This window comes from Cyrtonyx montezumae, unplaced genomic scaffold (genome assembly GCF_038088225.1).
Source record: "Cyrtonyx montezumae isolate F1298 unplaced genomic scaffold, pur_monq_1.0 scaffold_12, whole genome shotgun sequence".
Lineage (NCBI taxonomy): Eukaryota > Metazoa > Chordata > Aves > Galliformes > Odontophoridae > Cyrtonyx > Cyrtonyx montezumae.
This window is the reverse complement of record NW_027071848.1, coordinates 14,188,346-14,214,398: the sequence shown is the minus strand read 5'-3', so window position 1 is coordinate 14,214,398 and position 26,053 is coordinate 14,188,346. Positions and strand designations below refer to the sequence as shown.

Genomic DNA, 26,053 nt, shown 5'->3' with positions numbered 1-26,053 from the left:
CCCCAGCCTTCCAAGCAGGTCCATAAATAACTGGAGATTTCCTTGAAGGAAAGAGGAAGAATTTCTTCTGTCATGTCTGTATTGCCTGTAGAAGTGATCCTAAGATTCAGCTCTGGGAGAAGCTTGTGACTCCTACAGGCAATGCAAGAGAACTCCTGGAGTGCATGCTTTTGGAAAACACTTCAGAACTTAACTCTGTCCCGAAGCATGAAAGAGTGCATTTAATATACAGCATAGCATTCAGCAGCTGATGCATAAATTTTCATCTATCACATCATGAGCCCTAGCAATGGCATCATCTGAGCGACAACTGGTACCTAAAGCCTCCAGTGTTCAGTGACAGGAGTAGATGCAGTTTCTGGTAACCTGCCTTTACCTGAAGTTCAATGCACCGTGAATAGAAAATAGTTTAGTTTTCTGAGTTCTACTGTTCCAGAGAGAACACAATCTGCTAACATAGGCAGGCAGTAACTTCTTTGCTCTTAGGGACTGGGATCTGAAGAAACTAATATTCTCTTACGAACATAGGAAGAAACAAGACCACTGAACAGAAACATATCATCACTATCAGACTTTTTGGTCATATTCTTTCAGCTTTGGAAAAAGACACTACCATCAGTCCAGACTACGGATACAGACATTTAGGCCCTGTAGAAAGGCAACAGTATTTGCTAATGAAGCACACATATGCAAGACCTCTGAAAAATACCAACATCTATAAAACACAAATACTTCTACTTACAATACAGTACCTAAGTGCAGTGAAAAAGACAACTATCATTCAGTACTAAACAGCACTGAATGGAAAGCTTTAGAAAAGGATCACACCTGACCCCAAATATAAAACTTACCTGTTTAGCTAGACTGACTTCTAGGAATGAACCCTTCCCTGCTCTAAGAAACTTTCTTTTAAATCTGAGAGTAATGCAACACTCTTATCACAAGATGGCAAGCAATCTACCGTTACTGTTCTTTGCTAGCCCATGAAAAGGCATCTGGCAACCACAGGCTATGCTTCACTACTCAACTCTAATCCAGTCTCCTGAAGATACGTTTTCTTAACAGCCGTTTTCCAGCTCTGATTGCAGGTAACATCTGCTTAACTCTAACTGGATTCAGTGGTATCAAACAATAATCTGTTTTTCCATAAGCATTCCCCAAGACCATTTAAAAACCTAATCCTAACTTCCTCCTAACAGCCTGCAGCCTCTCAGTCACTAAACTAGTACTAGCTTGTCTGTTACTGAAGGCAACAAATCTGTGAAATTCACAGGATTCCAAGCCTTTCCCACCTCAACAGCAAATCATCCAGAAATACTCCCTGGGTACTCCACCAATTTTGTATCCACTCAACTACTCTCAAAAAAGTCACTGATGATATAATTACTCCATCCACCACAGGAACATCAGTGGCTTACGCAGTGTGAGAACATTCAACTTCCCCATAATTTCTGAAATTACCTTTTATCTAAATGAACATTACAGTTCTCATCGTCAGCTGAGCTAGTTACTGACCACCTCTGTGGTATTTTTATTTCCTGTTATCTAAATGGAATTTTTCTTGTTCCAAGTTGTTCTCGGTACCATCAGCCCTCCTACTGTACTTTTCTGGGCTCCAAGCTCTGCTAGACTCCTTCCAGAATGCCAGAGACTTTCAGTTCAGTCTCAAAAGTGCCTACCAGAGGGGAAGAATCACTTCCCAGACTTTCAGCCATACTGTTAATAACAGAGTCCAGAAAAACCTAATAAACTGAAAAACTTAGATGTTCTTGCTAGTTATGACAATGCCTTAGATTGAGAAGCCCAAGGAACTGCCAGAAAAGCACCCTCCAGGAACCAGTGACAGAAACTCTTGAGAGGGCCTGAATGAGAAAAGGAACCATTCAAGCAGAACAACAATCTTAATTCCTTCTCAGGAGAACTTCTGTGAGTTTTCACTTACCTAAGCTGAAGAAGGACAAAAAAAGGGAACTGAGATAATTCAAAGACAACAAAATATAGGAATCATTAAAGACTTCGCTCTGAGCTAGCTTTAAGCACAACTGATTAATAATATAATGCTTGACATCTGAAAACTGAAAGCATCAGGTATTAAGAAGCTTACTTTCTACATTATCTTCATATATTTCTTCTATTATTACATCAGGGGTGGACAGAGACTTGGGCACAGCAGGAATATTCGGACGACATACCACAGGAAGTGATTCTTGAACCATTTTCACTCCTTCACCAACATCAAGTTTATTAGCCTTTGTTTTACTTTCTCTATTACATACTCTATACGTATTGTCTACAGGTAACTGATTATCAGAGCTTGTTTTTTTTTCTCTGTCATCAAAGGCAAGAGTACGTTGTCCATTACCTTCACTGTATTTGGAAAAATGAGATAAGTTAATCCAGTTTCCACAGAAATACACAAGACAAAGTGCAGGTTTGTTTAATAAAACATCACTGTATTCTGAAAACTACTCATAAATGCTGGTTGAAATAAACTTATTATATATTGCCCGAATATCAACACAGCAGAACAGTAACACAGTTTCTGGAACATAAAAAGGACTGGAACCTATTGGGTACACATTCTTGGGCACAGCTGAGTACACTCAACATACTTGAAAAAAAACATTAGAAGCATGACAGACAGTTCATGTTGAAGTTGAAAGGCCTGCTAGATGCCCTACTGCTGATAGTTACACTATGCAGTAACTCCTTTTAATATAACCAGAGCTAACCAGAAGAGCCCTCACAGCAAGTCCATTTCATTTTCTCTGGTTCTTGTGTAAGGCTGCAAGAAAAAATAAATCCAAGAGGCAAATAACATAAAGCAACAGTTATCTTTATGGTATTTTCCTTCTTGTTCATCTTAAGTCATTTATTTGGATATGTGACAATCCAGTATTTAGATTACAAAGCCAAAATACTACAAATTTCAGTATTTGCCACTGATTTAAAAGATTTATTTACAGTAACATGAGCCAATTTTCGTATGCTGAAGTGATAAATGTTTCTGTTGTTATCCATAAACACCAAACCCAAAAAGCGCACAGCATAAAAAATACTAAAAACTTATATTGATTTTGGGAAAGAATAGTTGTGTGAAAAAAGTACAACACAAGAGTTGAAACTGAAATGCTGATTGGATTAACTGACTGAAAAGCAAATAACTCAAGTTTCAGTTTGGTTCATTATACGTTTACAAACTAATAAGCATTAGCTTTTTTTATTTACTCTCTAATATGCGTTTAGCCATTAAAAGAGTAGGTCAATCACTGTACTTGTTGCTCTTCATTAAAACAGTACTTACTATACTGACGTTTCCCATTCAATCTTTCCTATATTTTGTAGTAATGACATAATCTCATCCATGTTCAGGGAAAATCTCAAGAGAAGAAACAGCACAGACATCATCACAAATATCTTAACAGTTAAAAACATGTAATGCTTTTTGGCATCAAACTGACATGTACAGGCAAAAGAAGAGATTAATTACTCCTGTTCCTTTTGTCCACTCCTGTGGACTTTGATGCTCATTTATTTTCATGTACATGCATAACAGAAATTCTCCTGCCTTCCCTTGCTTTTCATCTCACGCACAGAGCACTCCAACATTTACTTACTCAGTTTTTGCATCTATTTTACCATCACAAATTTCTTCTTAGTCACCAAGAAGCATTTAAATCAGCAAGTAAGAACAGATTTCAAGAATAAGAATTCAACCACCATTTCCCTTCATACTTCCAGTTGTAAGGGAAGGGGACTAAGTTTAGAAGTGGCAGATTTCTGTCAAGGACTATTTCTAACGCATATATATTTCTCTACACATTAACAAATGTTATACGCTTTCTCCTGATGCCTCAGATGAAGGCGACTGTGTCCCTTCAGCAATGTATTTGTATATATCAGAACTAATATTTTTTAGAACTGTGCAAATGAATCAGCTTGGTTTCTGCTGCTCTACTTTTGACAGAAAAGTTTTTACAATTAAAATAACCAGTATACCACCAACTCAGTATACCACCCGCTTCCATCATTTACCTTGGAACTGTTTTTTCTTTCAAACTATTCAATCTTGAGAGCTCAGTATCAACCGGCATTGTCAAATCACGAATAATCTGAAATTAGCAAGCATACTCTTGGTTCTTATTATACAAAAAACAGGTTAACAGGAACCTTTATTTACATCTTGGAAAAGTCAAAATGAAATGTCTTCAATTCTACAGAAAAGAATAAATACCCAAAAATGTACTCATTAAAAGGCTGGAGCCAATTCTTAGTTAGGTCTTCCTGCAATGCTAACACTCTTGGCTGGGGAATCTGTAACCACAGCACATAACCAGAAGCAGGAGATGGATTATTCTTTTGCATTATCAGCCACTTAGAAGTTGACTACTAAATAAAAAGGTGAGTCTATAAAATAAAAAGGTGAGTCTATAGAAGGAAAATGGTGTGTGCCAGGTCCAGAGTTCAGGTAGAACAAAGTTAAGAACAAATGCCAAAAAGAAAGGCGTAAGGGTAAGACTTCCCTCCTGGGTCAGATGAGGGACACCAAACTTCTGTGGTGGGAGGGGTGGACTAGAGGATCTACAAGGTCCCTTCCAGCCCCTACAATTCTGTGATTGTTCACACAGGAAGTGACACTGGATGCAGGAAATATGATGATCTAAAAATCAAACTGCATGGAAAAATGAATAATGATTCTATGATTTTGCTTAACACATGGATTAGAAGGCTCCAAACTAAAGAATAAGGTGATCAATTTAGAATAATAGAGGAAGTTCTTCAACATGCATTCCATTTTAAGTATTAACATGTGGAACAAACTCTCACAGAATCTCAGAATTGTAGGGGTTGGAAGGGACCTCCAGAGATCATGGAATCCAACCCCCTGCCAAAGCAGCTCCCTAGCCCAGGTTGCACAGGTAGGCGTCTAGGCATCCACATCATGTACAAACTACAAACGCACATGCACTAACAGAAATTCTCTATCTTTAAATGCCCAAGTTTGGAGGAACTGTCTATGAACATCTTTTCCACTCTGCTGGCAAAGAGAGGCAACCTCACTGGATGGAGTTTTGGTCTGATACAGTACAGCAGCTACCATATATCGCTGTAAGTACTAGTTATAACGTAGAGGAATCATGGAGATAAAGGGCTACCATCAGGAGAATCTGGAGAGCATACTGAATTTTGAAATACTCTAGTGAGAAGGCTAGAAATCTCCAGGATTGTCAAGACTTGAGATGAGACTGCAATCTCAACAACACTGTTCACTGAATAGTCCTGCCTTAGTTTCCTGTCATTCTCCTCTAACAGCCATTACAGATAAAGGAAGAACTCTGAGGCACAGATCATCTTTTTTGCTTCGTATCAATCACACGACTCAAATTTATGACTAAAATCAACTTTAAACTGGCAGGTTGCATGCAGAGGTGGGCAGGTACAGGAAAGTACAGAATATACTACTGCAAAAATCTCAAAATTTAAGTTTGCAAACCAAAAAAGCAGATTACAAAAGCATTCACATTCAGATTTGTACTGTTAGCAAATTTTACCTACTTGAGTCAGGTCACAATAGGTTCTTAGAGAAGGTGTAATTTTTAATTCTTTTGCAATTCTAACGACACCAAGCAAGAATTTTTTCTTCTCTTCAATGAATTGCTTAGCTGTTGCAACACCAGCGCTGTAGTCATCAATGCTCTTCACTAATTCTGCATGCAGCTTCCTCTTCCTGTATTAAAAACATTCCTTTTTAGAATTTATTAAGCACTCAGCACATCAGCTTCAAACTCTGGACTATGAAATACATTACTAGTTATGCTAACTGGATGCACCTCAGAGTTTTCTTCATACAGTAAAAAGCAGACAGCATTGAAACCCAAAAGAGGAGTCACAGAAAGCAAGTAATTTTAGGATATTCTATAGTGAAAAGCCATTTCCCCTGGAGAAATGATTTATTATTTTTTTAATATTTCAAAAACACATTTCCACTCTAGCCTACAGAAAATTCCATATGCATCCAGCAGGTAACTGTTGGAGGAGTTCACAACTCAGGAGTTTTAAGCATCTGCCTTTCGGGTGTTCTTCTGGACTACTAAGCTTTGCAGCGAAGGCACCCAGCACTCTGACTGTCCACATATAAATCGGAATGAAATATTCTTGAAGATGAAGAAATAAGAATTACTGGGTTTCTATCAATTTAAACATTTACAGAAAGCAACTTTTTTTCAAAGCTTTTCTTGCTGTTAAACTGATCATCCCCCAGCAGCATTTTCGAAAACACACACAGTCCAGCTATTTCAGGAAAAAAAATTAACTCGTTAATACTACAAGATTTTTCTCTCTTTTCATGAAAAGCAGAGGCTGCATATGTTAGTGTTTTCCATCTACACAAACTAGCTCCAAGATCTAAGATACCATTATGAAGAGGCATAAATACCACAGAAAAGTTAAAGCTGAGTCTAAGGATATACTGCTTTGAAGAATGTTGACAAGCACTTTAAACAACCTGAACACCCCATAGAGAAGAAAATGCTACCTTGACAGGATAGAAGAAATAAGTTCATCCCACTTTTTCTCCATAGTTTCTGCAGTTTTGCCTCCTTCCTGCTTCACTTTCAGTTCCAGGATTTTAAGCATCTATTTCATTCAGCAAGGAATAAACATGTATTTGTTCATTGTTCTCATGTTATTTTTTTTCCCATTTTTTATTCAGAACAAAGCAGCAGACCCAATAAACAGTAAGACAGGAAAAAACATCTCAGCAGAAAGATAACACTAAAACATACTGTGATTTGTATAAAGAAAAAAAATATCAGAAGATGATTACATAAATAATATACAGCAATAGTCAGCTTAGTAACCCTTTTTGTTTTCTCTTTTCTTTCAATTAAGTCTTTATATATAAAATCCAACAAAGACATTGGAACTGGCACACACGGATTCCTCTGAACACCAGAAGCTCTTCTGTGCCATGCGAGTGAAAGAACACAGGCACAAGCTGCCCAGGGGCTGTGGAGTCTTCTGCTTGGAGATCTCCCAAAGCCACCTGGATGTAGCCCTGGACAGGTTTTAAGGACTCTTCAATGCCACAATTACTGGAATGAGTCCAGCTTTAAGCTTTTGGATCACTGAACATTTCTATGCCTATCTTAGAATAGATGTAAAATACAAGTAAATAGCAGACACAGAAATGCAAGCTTTTCCATGGCACATATACTAAGAATTAGAAGTATAATGGAAATAGTAATCATTAACAAAATGTATAGGACAACTACTAAAAACTCTTTACAGCATTGTTCAGTATTTCAGAATTCTTTATTATACTCTGAGTAAAAAATGCATGTATTTTTGTATTATGGCTGTTTCAGGGAAGTACCACTTTCTGTTATCCACACAGATAATTTCTACCTTCATATCCAAAATGAAGCAAAAGAATAGTTAATTCAAGTTGCCAGAGTGTAAATGAATGTTGATTTCCAGCCTGATCCGAGTTAAAGCATGCATAACACTCAAAGTCTGGCTTATATATATGACTCTGTTCAACGTGCAGACTGACCTAGTAACTTTGAGTTACACACAGGCACAGATACCCCATGGAACCTGGAGTTTAATGCTGTACACCCTCAGAAATAGTGTTAACAGCTAAGCACAGGTGTTGAAACAAAGCCACTAAGAGCAGGTCTGGACAGTACATGTGTGCAACTATTCAAAACAAAATTTTACCTAGGATAATATTAAATTAAGCAAATCCTGAAATGTTTGTTTTCACCCACCTCATCTGCATCTTGTAAGCAGCTGAGATTACAAACACCTGTCCACAAAGCTTTATCAATATCTTCTATAGTTTCATTCTCCTAGGGAAAGAGTGGCCGATGAACAGTGAGTTGCTTGCACGACTGGAAGACAACATGAGCTACACTTATTTGCCATTCTGACAGACAAGCACTTGAGGTGGGTGGCACTGATCTTCTAAAGGATATGCTTCTACATCATATTCCGCTCAAAACACAATTCCTTCGCATGCATGCACACAGAAAAATAAAGAATCAAATACAGCACTTGAAGGAAAACAAAAAAATGACTACAGAAAGCAAAGAAATTTCTCAACAGAAGAAAGAAAAACAACAGCAAAAAATGAACAAGTTCCCAGTGCCATGCTGATGCAAGAGAAACAAATATTTGAGCATCAACTAAAACTGCTCAGGATGCCTCAAAAGAGTCAAGCACTGGTCATGTCTGTCACTATTAGAAAACGAACTTATTCTGCCAAAATGCAACTTAACATACAAACACCTTTGGTCTCCGAAGAGTTCCTTACCAGCTAAGAACAAATGCAAGGTTGACAGAAGTTAAAACCTGAGTTTGAAAACTGGAAATAGTTCTGTTTCTAATCAAATGCTAGGATAAAAGGAAGGAAGCAGTGTCTTTGCAGCAAGATCTCATAGAGGGACAAACGTTCACACTGACATGAAGCTAATTAAAGACATTTGCTTATAACTCACCTCCAGATGAACATTTCAAACGAATTATGTCTCCTTTTTAAGAGCAGAGAATTGTCAGAAAACCATCCAACTATAATTCCTAATATAATTAATCTCCAAGTCATACTTTCCTATGCCAACCAATGCTACTCTATTTTGAGAATATTTAAGGAGATGCAATAGGTAAAAATATCAGTTACTTAGGATCACAGACTGAAGGTACTCCAAAGATGACCTAAGGCAATGTACTTTGATATATCGCTCTTAACAAAATAGTGAAGTTTAAGGTTTATTTCAAATAGACTTGTTCAGATTCATAAGGGGAGACCTTATTGCTCTCTGTAACTACCAGAAGGAAGATTGTAGTGAGCTGGGGGTTGGCCTCTTCTGTATCCAGTGATAGGACAAGAGGGAATGGCTTTGGGTTGTGCCAGAGGAGATTCAGACTGTATGTTAGGAAATACTTCTCCAAAGGAGTGGTCAGGCACTGGAATAGGCTGCTCAGGGAGGTGGTGGAGTCACCATCCCTGGAGGTATTTAAGGAATGTTTAGACTACTGTTTTGAGGAATATGGTTTAGTGAGAATGACTGGTGATAGGTGGATGGTTGGTCTGGATGATCTTGTAGGTCTTTTCCAACCTCGGTGATTCTATGATTCCAGAAACATTAATAAAAAAAACCAACAATGCAATTCTCAAACTTTAAAGGTTCCAAAAACTATGTAAGAAACCAAGATAGACACTTGCTATTTAACATGCTTCCAAGATAACCTCACATTGGACAACCTCTATGCATGAAGTAGAAACAGCAAAGGTCTTAATTCCTATTTGATTGTCAGTTTAGAATATGCATAAAATTATTTCACCTTGCCTAAAACTTTGCAAATTTCATACAGAAATACCAGCTTAGAAAACTTATATCTCTCTTAAAACACTGTTTTACCCAAACGCTGTTTTGCCTAACAGTCTTGTTGCCATGAGAAACTACTAGACTACTTTAAGAATGTGCTCCATGCACCTTGTAGCAGTCTTGAACTTGAGAAGAAAAAAAACCCAGACAACCAAATACTGTGAAGCGTCAAGCCTGTGCAGGTTATTATCATTTTTTCTCCAAATTAAATTCAAAATACGTAGTAGCACAGCCAGCTGAACACATCAGCCCTCTTCAGCTGTGCTCTGGTTAAATGTGAGCAGAACTCATTCTGTTCTTTTATTAATGTAACAGTTGTACTTGAAATCCATGTCAAGTCAGAACTACTGAAGTTGTAAACCTTTGTTTTTTAAGTAGTGCAGTATTAACCATACATACAAAAATATTAAGTGCAAACATCAGGAAATTCAATATCAACACACCATGTCTGTTGATGGAGAGAGAACTAGTTTAGACTTCTGCTCACTGCTTGAGGAAATCGAGTGCTGAACGTTTTTCTCTCCAGTGTTAGAACTGAAGGGCCTGCAAAATAAAACATTAAGGAAAAACCTCCATATTTTAAATAAAATAATAATCCTTCCCCCTAAATTTTGATACTCAAATAAATCTTTCCTAGCCTTTCATTAAACACAAGTACACACAGCTGAACTTACATGGTGATATACTAGACTTATCTATTTTTAAGTTTTGTTCCTACTAGCTTAATCTTAAAATTAATCTGCAGCATCTATTTTACATGGCAATTCTGGCAAGGTAGAACAAAAAAAGCTTACATGGTACTAATGATGTTTCACTCTTTATGAAAGTAACATGTTACTAAGATTCCAGCATTTATTTTTAATCTGCTACCTAATTATCTTCTTTTAGATATCCTCTCAAATATTGATGAGGCTGTTAAAACCTTCCTCATAGATGACAGACTATCTCAAAACTATCTACTGACATTGCAGAAACTCTCTTAAATACTGTTGTATGGTCACATATCCCAGCTCTCTTTCAAGACTCTCACAAAAGCAGTCTACAAAAACCAACCAAACTGCAGGCAGAAAGGATCATGTTGCTTTTCTTGCACCAAACTTGTTTCTAATGGACTACAAAAGAACTTGGAGAACTTTATTGCATGGGATGACAGCCATACCTGAAATCTTGGGTTTATATCTTACTTTGAAGTTTAGCAATGTACCTTACATGCACTTATCTCTTAGATATATTTTAAGGAACTTTCAGTGACTATTATTATTTCTATCAACATGAATCTCCATGGCAAGGGCAGTAAGGGAAACATATCCTCTAAGATTCCCCTGAAATTCACATACAGGTTACTTAAGTATGTGAATTAATGTAATTTAAGCATGACCAGAGAACCTTGCTGTCATCTAACCTTCATGGGTGGGACTGGTTACCTAGCAGAATACACAGTGGTGCCAGGAAGGACAGGAGGACACACTTCAGTGATACAGTGCTTGGGGCATTTCAGCAGCTCTCCACTCTCCCTCAGACTCCTTATCATGGAGTTACCACAAACAGGGTTTAAAAACTTCACATTCTAGTATTCTTGAGACAGACCTGTTTCCTTCTGCCTTTTAATGGAATATGACTGCATTTAAATAAATGTAGGAAGCCCTGAGTGCTCGCCTGATGACGTCAGTTGTGTTTTAGCAGCACAAAAGAGCCATACTGGGAACATATTAGTACAAATGTGTTTAAATCTTTAATTAAGTCTTTAATTAAAATAACAGACTCAAAAAGTCAGCCAACAAGAAGCTGCTGAAAATGCTCATCCATTCCTTCCACCCCTTTGTGGCATCTAACCAGATGAAACAAAGATTTACCTTACTACCCGTTCTGGGGTGCTATCACACAGTCCATGTTTAACATCAGCTTTGGTCTGAAGTCAGGAGGAAAAAGCAAGACAAGTTCAAATACAAGAGGAAATAAATACCAGTAAAAAACATTTTACAAGCCTGCTTCTACCTTCAGTAAACCACCCCACAGACATCTTTCTATGAGACCGACCTTCACAGCAATTCATAGGAGCAACCAGTGGTGCAAGGAAACAGATCCCAAGCTGAAGTTCTGCAGACATCAGTTCCTTGTGCTAAATAACGTCCCTAGTAAAAGTAAAATGCCCATTTCCTGTTTGCTTAGTACTTTTCCTCACCGTACACAAGACTAATAAATGCTCCCAATATACTGCATTAGTAAACTTGTTTTTCAATAACTTTCCTAAAATAACTTCAAAAAAATTTAACAATGTAGCACAATTCCCTTAAAGGCTTAATGTATTTGTACTTTGCAATTCAGCCAAATCTGAGTTTCACAATGGAAGTACCAGAATGGCCACATCCTATTCACATCTATTAAAAACACCTAAGAAACACTGTCCAAAATATGGATTTCTTCCAAAATGGTATTAGTGTGTCAAAGTTCAGAAAGAATCCACAAGTACAGCATGTTCTTAAAAACACCAGAAGAGATACACTGCATGTACTACTGTTCCAAAAGTGGGTTTTTTGTAATTAAATCACTTTTTTCCCCATATATTCAGAGAATCGTTAGGGTTGGAAGGGACCTTTAAGATAACCTAGTTCCAACCTTCCTGCTATAGACGAGGACACTTCCCTCTAGAGCAGCTTGCTCACAGCCCCATACAGCCTGGCCTTGAATCTTCCAGGGAAGGGACATCCACAACCTCTCTGGGCAACCTGTTCCAGTGTCTCACCACCCTCACAGTAAATAATTTCTTCCTAATATCAAGGCTAAATCTACTTTCTCCAAGTTTAAAACCACATTCCCTCATCCTGTCACTGCATGCCCTTTTAAAAAGTCCCTCCCCAGCTTTCCTGTAGATCCCCTTCAAGTACTGGAAAGCCACTATGAAAGTCCCCCCAGAGCCTTCTCCAGGCTGAAAAGCCCCATCTCTCTCAGCCTGTCCCCATAGGGGAGGTGCTCCAGCCCTCTGATCATCTTTGTGAACCTCCTCCGGTCCCACTCCAGCAACTCATTTTATTTGGGACTGACAGGTGAGGAAGCATATGTATATGTTTAAAAAATACATATATGTGCACTGGTTCCTTTCTTGCACATTAACACAGACGAAAAGGTGGAATGGAGCTGGCAACATCAAGGTACTCTAAAGAGTATTTTCTTAAAGCCAGGCAGGAAACTGGAGAGCTATGCAGCACTTCTAGATGTGCTAGCAAAGACTTGGTTGCAGAGCTGGAGGCTACAAACAGCACTTGCTTATCTCTGAGAGGAGCCACACTTACTTCAACCACACTTGATAACAACCTAGAACATCTTGTATACCACAATTTAGAGCATCACAATGACAAGAAAACTTTAAATCAGCCTACCTCTGCAGAAGAGGAACCCCAAAAATGAGTCTCTTCATTGCTCACAACATTGTGCAACTCTGCAAAAGCAAGCATAGACAGCACTTGACAGCGAGCATTTAAACTGAAAGGTATCTCAACCAGACAATTGGGAACACATAATCACTACAATAATTTCACATGTGAACTTCGTGAAGTCAACAAGAATTTGAACACAGACCATTATAATGGCATATTCTGAAAATTCTAAGTCAGGCATGTTCAACATGCAGGATGGAATGGCTTATGATGCAGCCCAACCCTCACTGTAATGGCAGCAGCTCTTCACCACAGAGCAGCACTGGGCACACACCCATTGCTCAACAACAACCAAATCAACAACGTACCATTAATGCTGTGCTAACACTGTGCATGGGGAGGGCAGTGCTGACTCAAGACATGACAAACAATTGTACACATTCTAAGACACTGGCTAAACACAGTGCTCTGAACAGTGGAAAAAAATGGGAATATTCTATTAGGTGCTGTTGCTGTGCAACAGATGGCAGCAGAGGGGAAGACAAAATAGTGTCTGACATGGAAGTGCATATGAAGCAAAAGGGGCACCACTGAACATCTCCATGCAGAAAAAATAGCACCCACTGACATCCCTTGATACATGTTGAATGTTTACACAGATCAAAGTGAATGTGAGCATAGAGAGGCAGGGGGTTTCATCAGTGGTGACAGGTCATCTCCACTGGCACAGACTGTAATGAGCACAGCATTCAGGCTCTTCATGGCTGATGGAAATACGCAGCTCGCGGTGGTGACTATATTGTAAAATACTGTTTTGGACAGAGCAAATTCTCAGCTACAACAGCATTATTGTGCTTTCTCAACGTGTTCTGGTTTCCATGAAAATAAATACGAACCATTACTTTCAGAGCAACTTATACACACAGCCCAAGACAATTCCTCCCCACCAAACACAGCCCAGCCAAGGCAAAAGGTTGGACACTCACACTGTAAGGCCAGACACATACATGCACAAAAATCGTATGGATTGATAGAAAACCTACTTACACCTAATGAATAGGGTATAACCTGTATGATTAGCTATTTAGTACTACTACTAGAAAAAATAATACAAAATATATAAAAATTAAAGCAAAAAAGAAAAAAAAAACACACTCAAAATATGCAGCTATACTACCAAAAAAACACATTTCATAAAGCATCCACACATACCACATACTTAACAGAATTTACTACTCTCAAAAGAAGACAACAAAGCATAGAAAAGAAACCTTAATCACATCTGGCAACCTATGTATTATTACTGAGAGACCACAGGGCAGGTAAATGAATAATGAATACAGCATAGTGCAAAACTGCTGGGAGCCAAAATGATTTATTGTTCATACCATGCGCATGACTCAAATCAGTCCTTCTGTAACTTGGCCCTGTTAAGTCCTCTTCCAGCACCTTAAGATATTGCCTTCAGAAAGAAAGATTTAAAGCTATTAGTGACATCAATACAACATAAATACTGATGATTTCCAGCTTACAACTCAGCTTGCCCAATTTTACCAAATGGCATCACACAGAAGGAAGGTTCAGTTCAGGCAACACTAAAAACAAAAAAGAAAGACACCTCTTCTAACTGAAGAATCAAGTTACCTCTATGACGATTCCCCACCCACAAAGGCAGTACTGGAGGTTTTAGGGAGCTAGATCATTAGAACCACCACTAGAAAAGTCACATTCACCCTGCACAGCAATTTAACAAACACTGAACGTACCAAGAGGACTACTTACTTGTAAAATACACCCAGATCAAAGTGAGATACTCATATTTTAATACCTCAGCCCTTCAAGACATCCCAAGACACAGCATTTTCCCCCAAGCCTCCTAAATTCTATGTGTTCATGTATACATGACTGCTAGTTTTACAGATGTTACATACAGAGGTACAGAACTTCATCACAGTGACGTCACCAGTCCCCTCCCCCCCCAAGCACACACCTGATAGCATTTAGCTTCCTCCTCTTCTGTTCCTCCTCAGCACCGCCATCCACAGGGCACTCCTGCTTTCCACTCAGCATGTCGTCACCCTTTCAAGAGAAAAACAAAAAGAAGTGACAAACTTGCACCAACACTGACACTTCTCAGCCAAAACCGCTGGTTACACCCCGCGGCAAGGCAGAGCTCTGAGATACTTCTTGAAGACGAAGCCTTCTAAAGGCGACAGGCGCAGGCTGCTCCCAGCCCGCACCCAGATCCCCACCACAGCTCCGGTCGCTGAGACGAGTACCCAATGACCTAAAAGCCCGCCACCTCTCCACCAATCAGCGAGCGCCTCGTCCTCCCTTGCTCCCGGCGCAGCCAATCCCAGCGAGGCGGGAGGGTGGTGGTTGCCGTGAGCCGCGCGGGCAGAGTGAGCCGCGACGCCATGGGGTGCTGCCCGGCCTCCCCGCGCTCTTTCCCCTCCCCCTACTCATTCGCTGCGGGGGTTGGGGCGCTTCTATGAGAAGCAGGCGTTGCCGTGGCTAAGAGCCGTCAAGTCGCTCTTTGGGGTTACTGTTTTCCACGTGCAGAATGCAGCAATGAGAATCATTACTTTCTGAATACGAATCACAGGATCATTAAGTTTGGAACAGACTACTGAGATCACCTAGCCCGTCCCCACCACATCTACTAACCATGGCCCTCGGTGCCATTATCTCCATGGCTCTTAAACGCCTCCAGGGATGGTGACCCACACCTCCCTGGGCAGGCTGTGCCACTGCCACGCCACTCTTCCTAAGAAGAAATTTGTACTAAATCCAACCTGAACCTTCTCTGGCACAACTGTTAATGTTTTACCATTCCTGTTTTGGCTATCATAACAAATCAGCATAATTAAATTAATTAAATTATGCTGATTTCCACATTTCTGTTTAATTCACCAATAGTAAAACACAGTTAACACCACTGATAACCTCATCAATTTTAGAAGCTTTTCTTGCCAAATCGTAAGCCAGGACAGATTTCAAGAGGCAGGTTTCTTAACAAGCCCTCAGTTATCTCTGCCTTTGCGCTGTTCACACAGTTAAAGGAATTTTTTTTCCAAAGCCCTTCATCTTAAGTGTACCAAATATTTCCTAGACTGGAGTTTTGATGAAGAAAATAAAGCAGAATTCAAAACATCACATGAGGTCTACTTAGGTTTCTTTTTTCACAATAGAATCACAGAATCATTTGAATAGGAAGGGATCCTTAAAGGCCACCTAGTCCAACTCCCCTGCAATAAACAGACACCTACAGCTCCACCAGGTTGCTCAAAACACCATGCAGCCTGACCCTGTCTGTCTACAGAGATGGGGAACCCGACCACACCCATTGTGAAAAGCTTTTTCCTTATATTCAATCTAAATCTCCCCTCTTTTAGTTGGAAACCATTTCCCCTTGTCCTGTCACGACAGACCCCAATAAAGAGTCTGTCTCCCTCCTTATACTCCCCTTTAGATAGTGAAAGGCCACTCTGAGGTCTCCCTAGAGCCTTCTCTGGGCTGAACATCTCCAGCTCTCTCAGCCTGTCCTCATAGTGGGGGTATTCCATCCCTTGAGTAGAGTATTTCAGTGGAAAAAAAAATCCTTAAAAAGAGCAGCAAAACTCTATATCAAGCAATCCTATGGTACTAAGTCTTCACCTTCTTTTAGTAAAATAAAACCAGGCAAGCTTGAATGCTGCAGTTACACCTGAATGTGCTTTGCAGAACCATTTGGTTGTGAAGAACAGAAATTTCTGTAAGTTATCTTCTAGCTGATTCAGTAATTTATCATGAAGCCCTCTTTGTTAACCAGGACCTGATTAAACTCAATTTTACATAAAATTGTCATGGAGATTTGTCAAATATTACAGTGGTACCTCTCCTGAGTCTGGTTCTGTTTAATGTAATTTGGCCTACAGAAAATTTACTCCTTGTAGATTTAGTAAAACTGAAGGCTTCTAGGAGTTTGAGAAGGGTACTTTGAAAAGACGTGTAAGTCTAGTTCCTACAGCAAACCTGAATGCAAACAGTACATCACTGAGGCTAACAGGAGTCTCAGTTATCACCAGCTACATAGACACCAAAAACAGATCATATTCCAGTTTGCAATAAATATTCCAACTCAACTTAGAAACAAGTTCTATGGCACATTATCATTTTCACATTTTTTATTAACTTATGTTTGACCCCTCTTACAGGAGCTAATCCCCGTTCTTTCACTATAAATGCTAGTTGTCTTTTCCTTTAGCTTGTCCAACCAGTTATCACCATTAAATTAACATCTCGGAGTTTTCTCACCTTCTCTTTAGCTTTGAAAATCACTTCTTCTATTTCAAACCTGTGAAATGAATTGTGAACAGGAAGTTTGACCTTTTCTTCTATACTCTGAGCTAATTCCTGGTTAAAAAAAAGTACCTCTAGTAAGTGTTATGTAAGAACATAGTGAATAGTGTATGAAGAATGAAATGTGGGGTAGGTGATGTCAGATCTGTTTTGAATATACCTGAGAAAGTGAAATGATGGAAAAGATTTTCTGTGTTAAAAGTCTGAATGCAGTTTAAAACAAAGAGTGCCTAAGATTGTCTAGAAAGTAGCCAAACTAGCTCTTTGACAAAAAGTCTAATTTGGCCTCATTGGCTCTTTGGTTCAATGATAGCTCAACCTTGCTTTGCTTTTAATTTCAGTTGCATTTAACAAATGAATGAACAATAGAAACAAGTGTTCGTATTAGTCAAAATTATTGTGAATTGTTTTTAGTATATAATCATTATACTTTTCTATTGTTAGTTAAAATTCATAAACATGTAGCTATGTTTGATGTTCTTTATGCATCTCCCACAAATTGGAAGGAATTATAGAATATATAGAATATATATGTTATTCTATCATGTATATCTTGTTTGTATGTATATTTACATATATATAAGTTAATAAACATGTACTTCATCTCTTCATAGGATTACAGAATTGTAGGGGTTGGAGGAGAACTCCAGAGATCATCAAGTTCAACCTCCCTGCCAAAGCAACTCCCTACAGAAGGCTGCAGTGGTATGCATCCAGACAGGTCTTGAATAGAGAAGGAGACTCCACAACCTCCTTGTGCAGCCTGTGTCAGTGCTCTGTCACCCTTACTGTGAAAAAGTTCCTTTGCATATTGGTGCAGAACTTTGTATGCTGAAGTTCATGTCTGTTTCCTCTTGTCCTGTCCCCGCAGGCTGCTGCAAACAGGTTGGCCATTGTCTCCAACCACACTGCTCCTACACTGCTGATCACCACAATCTGAGCTTGGCCAGCCAGCCATTTCTCACCCCACCTCACTGTCCACTCATGTATTCCACACTTCCTCAGGTTCATTATCAAGATGCTGTAGGAGACAGTATCAAAAGCCTTACTAAACTCCCTTCATCTACCAACCTATTGCATATCTAGGCTATGGTTGAGCACAGTTTTCCCTTGGTGAATCCATGCTGACTATTCCTGATGACCTTCCTCTCTTTCAATCACTTGGAGATGTTCCATCACCTTTCCAGGGATGGAGGTGAGTCTGACTGTCCTGTAGTTTCCCAGATCCTCCTTCTTGCCCTTTATGAAAACCAGAGTGACATCGTTTGTCCTTCAGTCTTCAAGCACCTGTCCTGTTCTCCAAGATCTCTCTAAGCTGATAGAGGGTAGTTTAGCAGACACCTCTGCCAGCTCCCTCAGCACATGTGGATGCATCCCATCAGGGCCCATGGATTTGTGCACATTGATCCTACGCATATCCTCCCAGACCACCCCCTCCTCACCCAGAGGGAATTTTCCATTTTCCAGACTCTCATCGTCCAGGGTTCAGGAGTCCCGAGGGTGAGTCTTTGAAGTGAAAACCTAAGCAAAAGGCATTCAGCATCTCCACCTTCTCAGCATCCCCCATTACCAGAACAACCCCTCGTTCATCAGGGGACTTACATAATCCCTAGTCTTCCTATTACTATTAGCATATTTAAAAAAAACCCTTCTTATTATCCTTTATGTCTTTTGCTAGCTTCATCTCCAGATCAACTTTAGCATTCCTCGTTGCTTCCCTGCAGGTCCTGACAGCACTCCTATACTCCTCCCAAGAGGACAGGCCCTTTTTCCAGATTTCATAGGCATTCTTCTTCCTTTTGATCTTATCCATGAGCTCTTTGCTCATCCACAGAGCCTCCCTTGCCAGATTTCCTACTCTTAGGGAAAATATGAAGACAAAAGTGGCAGCATGATTTAATATTTTAGAACAGACAACAGTAATTATACAGAATAGAATGAACATTTTCTATTTGCAAAATAAGCTGTTGAGAGAACATTACCATGGTTTCCTGATTTAACACTCTAGTACTTAAAATGTGATATGAAAGGTCAGTCTATTTGGGAACCACAAGATGGCAGCATGGATTAACCACTGGCGGACTCGAATGTGATATCATCCATTTCTGTAGCTTTGTCTGCAGTAGTAATTACAGTGTAGTACAAAGATAAGACAGACTATTTTCTTTGATATAAACAGCATGGCTATATTTAAAAATCACAGTGAAATCTCAGTTGAAAACACGAATCTATTCTGTAGATCATCTTTCCATCCGGGAACATGTAGCTTATTTCTTCAAATGCATCCTTTTTTTCTCATCCTCTTCATCTTGTCCTTTCTTCGAATAAAACTTGCTTTCAAAATTTAACCACTGAATGCACAACTACACTGAGCAGAAAAAGTTTTCCTCTGAATGTTGTGGGAAGGGCTACACGTGTTTGAAGAAGGAAGCAATGTTTTAGAAATGTTTGTACATATGAGATGTGCAAGTTTGTTGGAAGAATAATCTTATCAATAATTCCAGAGTATTAACGTTTGAATTGTCCACTTTCTGAGGCTTACACAAGCTAGACAAATACACTCAGAACATTATGGTGCCTAGCAGAAAGACACTGATACCTGAGGGAACATGCTGTACTCAGTCTGAACTCATCACCCATAGTTTCTGGTTCACGCTATTTTTAATTTTCTTTCTGAAGTATCCCAGATTTAGGTTATATACTACAAAAGATATCAGACTTGCAGAGAACATCAGTTTCTTTGTTTTGTTTTGTTTTGTTAGCCAGTATGTACATTTCTAAATGACCCCTTTTGCCTTATTTCTTCTGTAGCATCTTCTGTTTCTAGCATTATAAGTAGCTGATTTTGATGACAGTATTAGCTGCCTACTGCCATTCAAATTCATGTGTACTAATCTTCAGCTAATATATTGCTTTCACTACCACGCTCAAACAGACTTTCCGGGATTGGTTAAGGTTGATATGAACTTGTGTTGTTTCTGACAAAAGAAGTCTTGCCTTTTTCTGGTCCCTGATGTATATTTACCCTTCCCTTGAGTTACTACTAGTGTTTCTGGCATCACGCAGTGATCTGGATCCGTATGTTGCAGTTGTGTAACCATTTAGATCCCCCCAAAATTCTTGCACATATCCTTGCATTTAATAGCACAGTCTGTGGCTGTTCTCAGTGGGCAATAATACTAACCTCATACTAACCGTTATTTATTGCTTATATCAAGTAGCTATTATGTACCTAATTTTATACTAAAGAAATTAATTGCATGGTATGCCAGGTACCCCATTCTCACCCGCCTTGATGGGTAAAACAAGCCATCTGTAGGTATAATGGAGGACAGTTCAGTCCTTCAGTGCTAATCGGACTGCTTTCGTTACATGCATTTTTTTTTTCCTGGATTAAAAAAAGTGTAAGAAATTTGGTAAATCTGTCTCCAGATGTATTAATAAAAACTATGGCACGAAAATTCATGGTTATAAAAGCTTTTGATTAAAAATATTACTGTGATTTTTATAAAATACCTTTCACATTTGAATCAATCTTTCATCCCTTGACATTTCTCTTTACATTCCTTTTTACTGTGACTGTGGCACAGTACTTTTTGTTGAACTTCCAGCTGTTTTTCTGTGTAGGAAAATGGCAGCCAGAGAGGTTGGACTGTGAGTTAGCTTTGTCCATTGTGCTCAGCTGCCAGATCTGGGAGCCCAGCAGATATAAGGCTGTTGGAGCTCCATGTCTCTGAATTGCTCCACTAGCAAGACTGGGCGTGGATTCCAATTTTATTTACTATTCAAAAGACTATGACTCCACCATATAAATGGGGGAAAGACATCTGGAAAGAAAGTCTCCTTAAACAAGTCTCCTTAAACTTTTTCTGTCTTCATCTTTCAATTTTCAAAAACTTGTTTCTTTAGCAAGACACAAATTTGGGCCACAGTATACAAAAGATATCAGAGAGACTGCAGTGCCCTGTGGAGTCTACCTGAAGGCTCTGTGTAGTCACTGAAGTTTGTCTAGTGTTCTTTCAATTATATTTATGTGTATAAAAGATCTTGACATACTTCTGAGACTCAGGTTGTATCTCAGCCGCAGGAAATAAAATTGCATCCCTAGGCAAATCAAACTTTCCCTTTGGTCTTTAAGATCTTTAGAAAGCTTGGCTTCACAGTAAAAATTCCATCTGAGATTCTTCTTCATGAAATATTCTTCTTTTACCCCAAACCTTTGGAGTCTAAACTACTGCTTAGTTAGTACAACAGACAAAAAAAAAATCATATGTTCTTTCTTTCTAAACACATAGCTGAGAGGTACACATTGGTGAGTAGGGTTGTAATTTGTTTTCACTCAGTCATATAAGGTTTAAGCTGCTCTGTTATTGCTCAGATCATTTTAAAACATAGCTCTAAAATACTAAAGTTACGAAGAGTCTTTGAAACTTTACTAAAGCCTAAGGAATAGCAGTATGTGAATAATCATGAATAACATGAACCCAACACTGAAAAAATGCTAAACAACACTTTTTGGAAACAAATATTTCAACTGCTTACATGTGTGTGTATTTCAAAATGACTATAAACTCTCCAGAAAAGAAGAAAATTAGAGCATGACACCATGCAACTGCTTTCACAAATCAAGTGTGTTGATAGACAATATTAATAGAGATTTTATTGTCTGTAGAGTAGAATATTGCAGAAAATAATATAAATCACAATACTGTAAAGGCTGCATGTAGTTTTGACTGCCATCTTTCTGCTCATGCATGGAGGAACAGCTCCAGCTATGTTTTAAAGAACTTGTTTGCAAAACGGGGAGGACATGGTCACCCGGGCAGCCAGGTGCCCTGGTCACCTTTTCAGTCCACAATGAAGCTTGCAGTGTTGTTTTTTCATATATTACTGTCCATACTAACTGGATCGAAGGTAGTTATGCACATATTGCAACCACATGCCACAATTCAGTGTGATTGTTTTTCAAAGATGAAAACTATTAGCTAGTCAAAATCAGTGGTCTTGGAGCCAAAGGCTTAAGAAAAACATAAGCACTCTGAGAAACAGATGTGGTCTCTTCTTGAGTCTGCAGAGATTATGTATAAAAAATATGAGCTTATACCTTCACTGCAACTTTGTGTGCAAAGGTAACCAGAATATCTCACCTGCAGAGAAATTTTTTCTTCTCTGTTGTCTTTCAATGTCTTTCTGAGTCAACATCTATGCACTGTATACCATGATGGATGCTGAGATGAATGTGGTGATTTGGTCCTATGAATAAGATAACTCTCAAAAAACACTGACCAAGATAATAATACTGATTATATTTGCCAAAATAGAAAGAATGTGAGGTTAGAAAGCTGGACCAGGAGTTGTTCAGATAGTGTATTAGGAAAAAATTTGCTGCTATTTAAACACTAGATCTGACTTCCTTGAGAGGTGATTGATGCAAGAGATATTCAAGAGATATTTGGGAAATGCCCTCAATATTCCTTAACATTTTGTTAGCTCTGAGGTGGTCAGGCAATTAGACTATGGGGGTGACTGTACCTCTGTACTTGGCACTGGTAAGCCTGCATCTCAAATACTGTGGTCTGCTTTGAGTTTCTCAACAAGAAGGAAATTGAGTAGCTGGAATGCATTCAAAGAAAAGTAACAAATGTGGTGAAAGGACTGGAAACAAAGATTTATAAGGAGAAACTGGGGGTGTTTAGTCTAGATAGGAGGAGTTTGAGGGGAGAACTCATTGTTCTCTACAACAACCTTAAATGAGGTTGTAGTGAGGTTGTAGTGAGGTAGGTGTCAGTCTCTTCTTTTCATGTGACAAGTGAAAGGCCTCAAGTTGCACCAGGGGAGGTTTAGATTAGATATCAGGAAGAATTTATTTATGGAGAAAGTGATTAGGCAATGGAATGTGCTGACCAGAAATGGAGTATGTTGCCGTCCTTCAAGTTCTTTTAGAGATGTGCAGATCTGGCAATTAGGGATGTTATTTAGTGGTGTATTTGTACTGTTATGTGATGGTTGGATTTGGTGATCTCAAGGATTTTTTCCAACCTAAATGATTTAGTGATTCTATAATAAATAATGTTCATGATGGCATAAGGAATGCAGAATCTGAATAATCTTCTTGGGGATCCCTGTATCTTGGTGTAACAGCTTGTTTTCATGCAATGAAGTAGATGTTGTAGTTTCAGATTTGGGATCTTCATAAATACTGAAGTAGGTTAGTCTGGAGCTAAACTGTGTTTAAGTCTCTTGTAGTAGGTGGAATTACCCTCAAGACACATCTGATTTCTTGTGACTTTCAACCAGCAAGCTATGTCATCATATGCCTAGTGTTAGGACTATTAATAGTTTTCTTAAATCAGTTTGCTCCTTTGAAGCTAAAAGGAACAATTATATCTCTAGATGAGGCAATCATGTTCAAATATCTTGCTTAACTGGAGGCTATGATTCTTTATGATGCACCTGATTTTCATTTCACTGGTTTGACTTCGTTTGAAAAGGCACATTCCTTATATTGGACTACAATTACAGGCTTTCTAATTTTGCTTTTTGTTTTAAACCATTTTCTGACCATTTCTGCCTTTTGATTTTCATGTGGCAAAGGTTGAGGGCACATCAGATGAACTGCCAGACAAAAAAAGACCATGAAATAGGAAAGTAAATCATGTGCCATGGGAAAGCCGAAATTCTGTTAGTCTCAGTGCATTTAGCTCCATCTACTGAGGGTGAGAATTATCAGATACTGCATTCTACATCTAAATCTGTCTTCTTGCCTTATTTCCCTTTTGGATTTTAGTAGTTTCTGTTTCAACTGTCAGTGGTGCTGGAGCTGATCTCTCTTACAGATCTAGATTTCAAACATAAATAGTCTCAGATTTGTAATAATTTGTGGAAAAGTCACCAGTGTAAAATCAATGTGCAATTAATAGGGCATAAAAGGAACCTTTTCTTAATATGAAGAACATCTGTATGAGCAGTCCTAACAAATATGATATTAAATGTTTTCATATCTTGAAACAAACAGAAAATTAAAATCCTTGAAATTAAAGTACTCCTGTATTCTGAAATGAGTATTCATTTGTACAAATACTTTCACATTGAAATGGATTGAAAATGGAGATTAATTAAAGGAGAATATGTGCTATTACTATAATTAATAAGGTTAGGTCTGATGGTTTTGAGCTTGGACTACGAAATTTGTGAACTCAGAGTGTAGTATCATAATCTCCCAGTTACTCCTTGTATGACCTCGAGCTATTTAGCTTTTCAGTCATCAGTTCTCTTAGTGTATTTTTTTTGTGTGTGTGATATTTTGTCCCAAACTGTAGATAAAGGAGTTAGTCAGTTAAAAGGTGTAGTACTACTCATGAGAAATATCACATACTGTTCATGATGAATTCTGTTGCTTTACTGATATAAGTGGTTACTGCCCTGTTCCACACCCATTCCAATCCTTGGCATTGTAATAACTAAGAATTCTGGCTATCCTAGGAAAGACATTCAAGTGTTTCACTAAAAGATACTCCATGTCCTAAGATTTTTTTCATGTTATTCATATGTAAAATAAAGAAGACAAGAGTAATCAGTGACAAATGGAGAATCAAAATTTCAAGAGATTGTTAATCAAGTGGGGCACATTCTCAAGAATGAGAGCATTTTAATTTTAAATCACAATTCCCTATACAATTATATATATTATATTAAAAATGCAAAGAACTTTGTATTTTTGGTCCCAGGCAAAGCTATTATTGTATGCCTCTTTTACCTCCTGTTCCCAGAAATGATTGCTGTATTGCTCACTCTTTTCAGTGCACATCTGCAGTTTGAAAGTGTTGTTACTATGCGTATAGCATATGTGAATTATTGTACTGAGTGCTTTTGTTGTATCCAAAAAATTAAATAAAAAAAAAGAACTGTTCTTTAAGTTTCACTTTCAAAATACAAGAAAATATCATTAACAGAAAGGCTTTTTGTTTACCTTGGCTGTTACTGTTGGCCACTTCCTCTTCCATGTACCTATCTGTCATTTTGATATTTTCTAGAATAATGATTGCAATATATGGCTAATAACTTTTCTTGGTGAAAAAGCTGTCATTTAGTACATTCATATGATGCAGAGTATAAAATTGAGGTTAATAATTGCAATATAGAACACAAAAGAAAATATGACTCCAAACCACTTACAGGAGCATTTGTTCTTTTTGCAGTTGAAGGTAGAGATAAAGGTCACTGTGAATGATTAGAAACATAGAAATTTCCATAGGAAGAGGTTTACATAGACTATAACTCTGCAGTTTAGGATGAGTATAGCTGAAGGAACAGAGTATATATCTTTCTGTAAGATTGTAGGCAGGCATGTTTATTCATTTCTTCTAGTATAAGAACCAGAAGGCATCTGATGAAATGATCAAGTGGTAGGCTTAAATTAAGTAAGAAGCACTTTTGAAAACCATCTGTAATTTAACAATAAAAATTACTTCCTACAGAAGTGTAAATGAATTAAAATTTGATTAGTTGATTTTATGGTCCATGAGTTGAACTGTTAGGATGATTCAGATGTGAATGATTCTGCTATAGCTCTTTTAGTCTCTAATTGCTGATAGCTATCAAGTCTGCTAAAAGAAGCATCATGCCACCCTTGTCCATTTTTATGCATTCGCTCTACACAGCCACTTGTGGCCACTGTAAGAGATAAGACCACATTCTCAGGTTGTCTTTTGGTATGGAACAGTGTATTTTTGCTTTTATTTCCATTCATATATATTTTGAACCCAAGAATTCAAAGAAGGTTGAATAAATAAGTTAATATTATAGAGTTATAACAACCTACAGTTCCTGTCTTTCTGGCAAATTAATTCAAGTATGGCACATGATTATTTAGGATACATACCATAAAATTTGTATGCACATACTTATTTCACTTAGGTGATTAATTTTTCATTTATGTTTTAAATCCAT

The 26,053-nt window shown here is 38.3% G+C and overlaps 1 protein-coding gene across 1 annotated transcript in view; it reads right to left on the bottom strand.

Moving 5' to 3' along the window:
- Positions 1 to 14,833, bottom strand: part of RNF17 (ring finger protein 17) — a 42,551-nt gene extending 27,718 nt beyond the window's left edge. Inside the window, exons 1-11 of the mRNA XM_065730350.1 lie at positions 14,754 to 14,833; positions 14,152 to 14,225; positions 12,767 to 12,849; positions 11,243 to 11,298; positions 9,833 to 9,932; positions 7,773 to 7,853; positions 6,536 to 6,636; positions 5,557 to 5,728; positions 4,036 to 4,112; positions 3,305 to 3,379; positions 2,105 to 2,367 (exon numbers count right to left, since the gene is read on the bottom strand). Coding sequence (XP_065586422.1) covers positions 2,105 to 2,367; positions 3,305 to 3,379; positions 4,036 to 4,112; positions 5,557 to 5,728; positions 6,536 to 6,636; positions 7,773 to 7,853; positions 9,833 to 9,932; positions 11,243 to 11,298; positions 12,767 to 12,849; positions 14,152 to 14,225; positions 14,754 to 14,833 — 1,162 coding nt within the window. The remainder of the gene's footprint in view (positions 1 to 2,104; positions 2,368 to 3,304; positions 3,380 to 4,035; positions 4,113 to 5,556; positions 5,729 to 6,535; positions 6,637 to 7,772; positions 7,854 to 9,832; positions 9,933 to 11,242; positions 11,299 to 12,766; positions 12,850 to 14,151; positions 14,226 to 14,753) is intronic.
- Between the last annotated feature and the right edge of the window lie 11,220 nt (positions 14,834 to 26,053).